This window comes from Lycium barbarum, chromosome 4 (genome assembly GCF_019175385.1).
Source record: "Lycium barbarum isolate Lr01 chromosome 4, ASM1917538v2, whole genome shotgun sequence".
Taxonomy (NCBI): Eukaryota; Viridiplantae; Streptophyta; class Magnoliopsida; order Solanales; family Solanaceae; genus Lycium; species Lycium barbarum.
This window is the reverse complement of record NC_083340.1, coordinates 6320789-6326788: the sequence shown is the minus strand read 5'-3', so window position 1 is coordinate 6326788 and position 6000 is coordinate 6320789. Positions and strand designations below refer to the sequence as shown.

The following is a 6000-nucleotide window of genomic DNA, read 5'->3' as shown; positions in this document are numbered from 1 at the left end:
TCCGCTACTGCTGACATGTATGGTTTTTTCTTGGAAATGCGTTTAAAATGAAAAGGAAACAAACACGAAACTCATTCAAGTAGATGTTGTGTTGTTCCTTGTTTGCCAAGGATTTAACAATCTGGAGTTAAGGAGGCACCACTCATGTTTTATCTCATTCAAAAGAAAAGTCAAATCAAGTGGTAATGCTTGATTTTGTCAATATTGGCAAAGCTCAAAACTTATATTAAAACATAGAAGTTAGCATATAAATATAGAAATGACTAATATCATAACCATTTTTTAAATTTGGAAAGAGGTGCACGCTTACAACATTATTGTAATTCTCTTTCATTAATTATCTCGCCGTGGTTAAGAGAGATAAATAGGGGAATGTAAGTGTAATTTTAGAAATTTGGAGCAAAAGCTAAAATATTAATGTTAAGTAACATGTACTTATTTTTTTTTATAACCATAGTGTCCGAGCCAGCTTGTCACACCTCAACTAATTTCACGTAGTACCTGCTATCTCCCATCAGCACACATACTCTGTCCACCAAGCTTGGACATATGAAAAGAAACCGCCTAGTATTCTGCCTCCGCTAAGATTTGAACTTGAAACTTGAGAGCTGAATACTAATACACACCTAGTGATTGAGCCATCGGAGCAACAATCTGGAGATTCCAGGTTCAAAATTCAGCTATCACACTGTGTGCGGGTCGTCTGCTCCAGCCTTTATGAGCACGATTACTTTGGTAAGATGTACTTGCGAGTTGAAGAGATCGTTTGGTGTAATAGTACTAAGGTGCGCGCAAGTAGATTCAAACATAACTTAAAAAGTATATTGTAGATCGGTGACTTCAACTATATGCTGTTGCTATGCCAAGTACATTATCAAAGAGAAGTCAAAATAGAATAAAATCCTTTTAGCGTGTAGATGACCAATTCACTTTCCATTGTTTTATTTAATCCAAGAATCTCCAGGTATTACTATTTCACATATCTATTATAGCTTCTGACTAGCAAATAAAAAAATATACTTCTAATAACTATATATACCCTCAAATCAAAGTACCAAAACACTCACCAAAATCCTTAGGCAAATACATTATTTTTCTATCTTCATCCATCCCTTGTAGATATCATCCAAACTCATTAGTACAAATAACAGCTCTTTCACTAATAGTAAAGTTGACATGGCTCGATTCAGGTCAATTCTCACTATAATTGGCATTATTTGTGTGATCTTCCCATTTACCTCTAATGCAACTGAACATCCTGTTTATCAAAGGCCTAAAGAAGAAGAAAAGAGCATTTCACAAATCTATATTGTTCATTGTGAGTTTCCTGATGGGGACAGGGCTACCAGATATCAAGATTTAGATAGCTGGTATCTTTCTTTCTTGCCTGCAACAACCTCGGATAGTTCTCGTGAGGCGCCACGTTTGATCTATTCGTATCGCAACGTTCTAATAGGTTTTGCAGCTAAATTATCGCCAGAGGATCTAAAGGAAATGGAGAAAATGGAAGGGTTTATTTCAGCACACCCCGAAAAGGTACTAGATTTATACACCACACATAGTGTCAGTTTCATGGGATTGCACCAGAACATGGGGTTCTGGAATGACTCGAATTATGGGAAAGGCGTGATCATTGGAGTCATTGACACGGGAATTTTCCCGGACCACCCTTCATTTAGCGATGACGGGATGCCGCCTCCTCCTGCTAAATGGAAGGGTAAGTGTGAATTTAATGTCACAAAGTGTAACAACAAGCTCATTGGAGCGAGGTACTTCCAGTCGTCAGGGAACGGTACCCCGTGGGACGAAAACGGACATGGTACACATACTGCTAGCACGGCTGCTGGACGTTTTGTGCCAGGTGCTAACATTTTTGGCAGTGCTAATGGCACTGCCGCGGGCGTTGCACCTCTTGCTCATGTTGCCGTTTACAAAGTGTGCTCTGCTCTCACTTGTTCCGAGAGCGACATTTTGGCTGCAATGGATATTGCTATTGAGGATGGTGTCGACGTGCTTTCGCTTTCCCTTGGTGGACAAAGAAATAATTTCTACCAAGACAACATTGCACTTGGTGCATTTAGTGCTATGGAAAAGGGAATCTTTGTCAGCTGTGCTGCTGGAAATTCAGGACCATCCAGTTTTTCAACGGCTAACGAAGCGCCCTGGATTTTAACCGTTGGCGCAAGCACTATCGACAGGAAAATCAAGGCCACTGCAGTGCTTGGAAACAATCAAGAATTCGACGGAGAATCAGCATTTCAACCTAGTGACTTCCCACCAACACTGTTGCCTCTTGTTTATCCTGGAAGCAATGCTAGTGATTTTTCTGCTATATATTGTACCCCTGCTTCATTGAACAACACAAATGTCATGGGAAAGATAGTGTTGTGTGAACGTGGCTTAACGACACAAGTCGATAAAGGAAAAGCAGTGAAGAAAGCTGGCGGTTCTGCCATGATTCTTATGAATCCACAATCCTGGGCTAACACAACATTAGCCGAGGCACATGTCCTACCCGTGACACACGTTACCTATGCTGATGGTCTGAAAATCAAAGATTACATAAACTCAACAACAACCCCAACTGCAACAATCGTGTTCAAGGGAACTATAATCGGAGATAATCGTGCTCCAGTGGTTGCTGGATTTTCATCGAGGGGCCCAAATTATGCAAGTCCTGGAATTCTCAAACCGGACATTATTGGCCCTGGTGTTAACATTCTAGCAGCTTGGCATATTTCCTTGGAGAACAACACCAACACAAACTCGACATTTAACATGATCTCAGGCACATCAATGTCTTGTCCTCATCTAAGTGGCATCGCAGCGCTACTAAAAAGTGTTCACCCTGATTGGTCTCCAGCTGCAATTAAGTCAGCAATTATGACGACAGCCGATGTCTTAAACCTTGGATCCAAATTAATCGAGGATGAGACGTACCTTCCAGCTGATGTCTTTGCCACGGGTGCAGGCCATGTTAATCCAGCAAAAGCAAATGATCCCGGTCTTATATATGACATAGAACCATCTGATTACTTACCTTATTTATGTGGTTTGAATTACACGAACAGACAAGTTGGGCTCTTTTTGCAGCGCAAAGTTAATTGTTCGGAGATAACAAGAATCTTAGATGGTCAACTAAATTATCCATCGTTTTCGATTCAAGTCAGAATCAACTCAACAGCTCAAGTATATTCAAGAACTGTGACGAATGTAGGACAAGCCAACTCAACATACAGAGTTGAAATTGATTCACCACCGGGCCTTGATGTGAAAGTTGATCCAATTACACTTGTTTTTACAGAGGTGAAACAAAAACTGAGTTATCAAGTTACATTTACACCTGCGGCTACTAGACCAAGTACCATATATTATAATCAGGGATCTCTTAGTTGGATGTCTGAAAACTATATTGTTAGGAGCCCCATTGGTGTTCGATTTTCCTTTTTCTGAAGAAACAAATGAAGTATGTTCGATTTTTCTTTTTCTGAAGAAACAAATGAAGGAGCGGATCTCATACGCACTGATCAAGAATTTTCATTTGCAATAAAATCATCTTCAAGATGTTTTAACTTTCGTATATTATTCCGCGTGTTTAGTCATGTGTCTACATTGTAAATGTATCTTCTTCTTTTTTGTTTTTCTTCTTTTCATTTGCAATAAAAACAAATATTATGCTATCTTTTTTCACTCTTGTCAATACAATCATATTCATGTTCTTAGCATGAACTCACTACACTTTTGAAATTACCGTTTAGAATCTAATATTTTTTTGAAATGTTATTGATGTTCACGTATACATTGTTTTCTGTTGGAAAATTAGGGAGTAGAAACTGTCAATCGCTCAAGTTTTTTCTTGAAAACAAGTTGAGTAAATGATTCCTCTTTACTTCACTCAAGTTGCTTACTCAATCAATGATTTTCTCTTTTAAGATAAGTGGAGTTCTACCAACTTGACTTACGTAAAATTTTGTAGTGTATCATAATTTAATTATAATTTTTTATATTCCCTAGTTCATGAATAAATGCATACATGCATCTTAGCATTAATTTCCTAATACATGAACTACATAAATTTATGTAGTTGGAGTGAATCTAATTTACTTTTTCAGCATGACTTGTGTAAAAAATAATGGGCTCGGTTGAATCCATAATACTACGGCTACCTCCACCACTGCTGGCATGTTCAGTTTTTTCATTTCTTGAGAAGAAAACAAACATGAAATTAGTTCCGGTACTTAAACTTGGGGTATATTTCACATATGGTCATACAACTATGACTTTTTTTCACCAAAGTCACTTAACTATATTTTTTAACACAAAAGTTACAAAACTTTGTCCTTACTAACACAAAAATCACATGTACTGGAAAATTCAACTTTCGATGTGATAATTTGTTACTATTTTATTTAGTTTTAACTTTTTGACTATTTTACTTTTTTAATTTAATAGATACAAATTCAATTAAAAAAACCAACACGACTCAATGTAAAACTCATATCCGATCGTAATAATCATTTACTCTTTTAAAAAAAATAGTCTAATAAATACAAATACAATTAAAAAAGAACCGATCCAACCTGACCAAAATTCATATGCAGAAACTAAAATACTCTGATTCTTGTTTAGAGTTTTGCTATATAAGAAGCATATCATATGTTATATCCATATTTGCCAGAAAAATATAAAATTGTATTTTTCCCTCATCTGAAAAGAATAAAAATATGTTATTATTCTTTTCAATTAGAGACCTAATCCACCCATTCCAGTTCAATTCTCTGCTTTAAATTATTATCTACTTTTAATGTAAGTATCTATTGGGGAACAAGTTTATAAAATCAGTTCATGCATATCTTATTTAGTTTACAATAAGGAATATAAAAGGTTGGAGTAAGAAACTGAATTTTAAGTACTAATAATTACTGTTACTTGCACCGAAAATATTAATTTTGTGATACAATTCATTCACCCTTTTAGTATTGTAATTTCTGCATATGGGTTTCGTGGGGCCGGGTTGGATCGGTTCTTTTTAATTGAATTTGTATTTACTATGCACTAATTTTTTTTAAAAAACGGGTAAAAGATTATTACAGGTCGGATATGAGTTTTGGATTGAGTCGAGTCGGAATTTTAATTGAATTTGTATTTATTAAATAAAAAATAAATAAAATAGTAAAAAAGTTAAAAATAAATAAAATAGTAAAAAGCTATCACCCACCGGAAGATGGATTTTTCAGCATATGTGACTTTTGGGTTAGTAAGGGCGACACAGTTTTGTAACTTTTGTGTTAGAAAATATAGTTAATTAAGTGACTTTGATTAAAAAAAGTCATAGTTGTATGTGAAATTTACCCCTTAAACTTGCAGCCTCTGAGACAGAAGTTTAAGCCGACAAGAAATATGTTGTGTTGTTCCTTGTTTACCAAGGATTTAACAAGCTGGAGTTAAGAAGGCACCACACATGTTTTTCCTCATTTAAAACAATTTAATGCTTGACTTTATCAATATTGACAAAGCACAAAAATTTTAAAAACTAGAAGTTAGCATATGATTATAGAAGCAATCAACATCAGGCCGGATCCTATAAAACTTAGATCCATTTTTTAATGTGAAAACTTCACTAATAAACAATTAATGGGTCAAAATTATATATTTATAGCCCATATTTTAAATTGCAAACCTAAAACCCAACATTTCATAGCCCACCCATTAAAGGGGTTGATTATAAAACTAAGTGTATAATAATGTGTAAGACTAGTATACAATATTATACAAACTTATACAAGAGAGGTTTATACATAATGTGTAAGGTGTTTATACACACTTCTACAATGTATAAAAGTGTATAAAAATACTTTATCGGAACCCTAGATCTGGCGATGGCGACGGCAACGACAAGAAGCAGAAAGTGCAGAGTCACCGGCATCCAAACCGGCGACGGCGTTGCTTCTCCATTGTTGTCGCCGGTCCAACTTCCAGTCACCGGCGACGGTGTCGCTT

The 6000-nt window shown here is 36.0% G+C and overlaps 1 protein-coding gene across 1 annotated transcript; it reads left to right on the top strand.

Annotated features, from left to right (window-relative positions):
* The first annotated feature begins 1087 nt into the window (after nt 1-1087).
* Nucleotides 1088-3586, top strand: LOC132638117 (subtilisin-like protease). The gene has a single exon (XM_060355098.1). It carries the CDS (start codon nt 1177-1179, stop codon nt 3451-3453), a length of 2277 nt encoding a protein of 758 aa, XP_060211081.1. The 5' UTR covers nt 1088-1176; the 3' UTR covers nt 3454-3586.
* The last annotated feature ends 2414 nt before the right edge of the window (nt 3587-6000 follow it).

What these genes read in the sequence shown, in the direction of transcription:
- LOC132638117 (XM_060355098.1), top strand. Translation starts at nt 1,177, where the DNA reads ATGGCTCGATTCAGGTCAATTCTCACTATAATTGGCATTATTTGTGTG.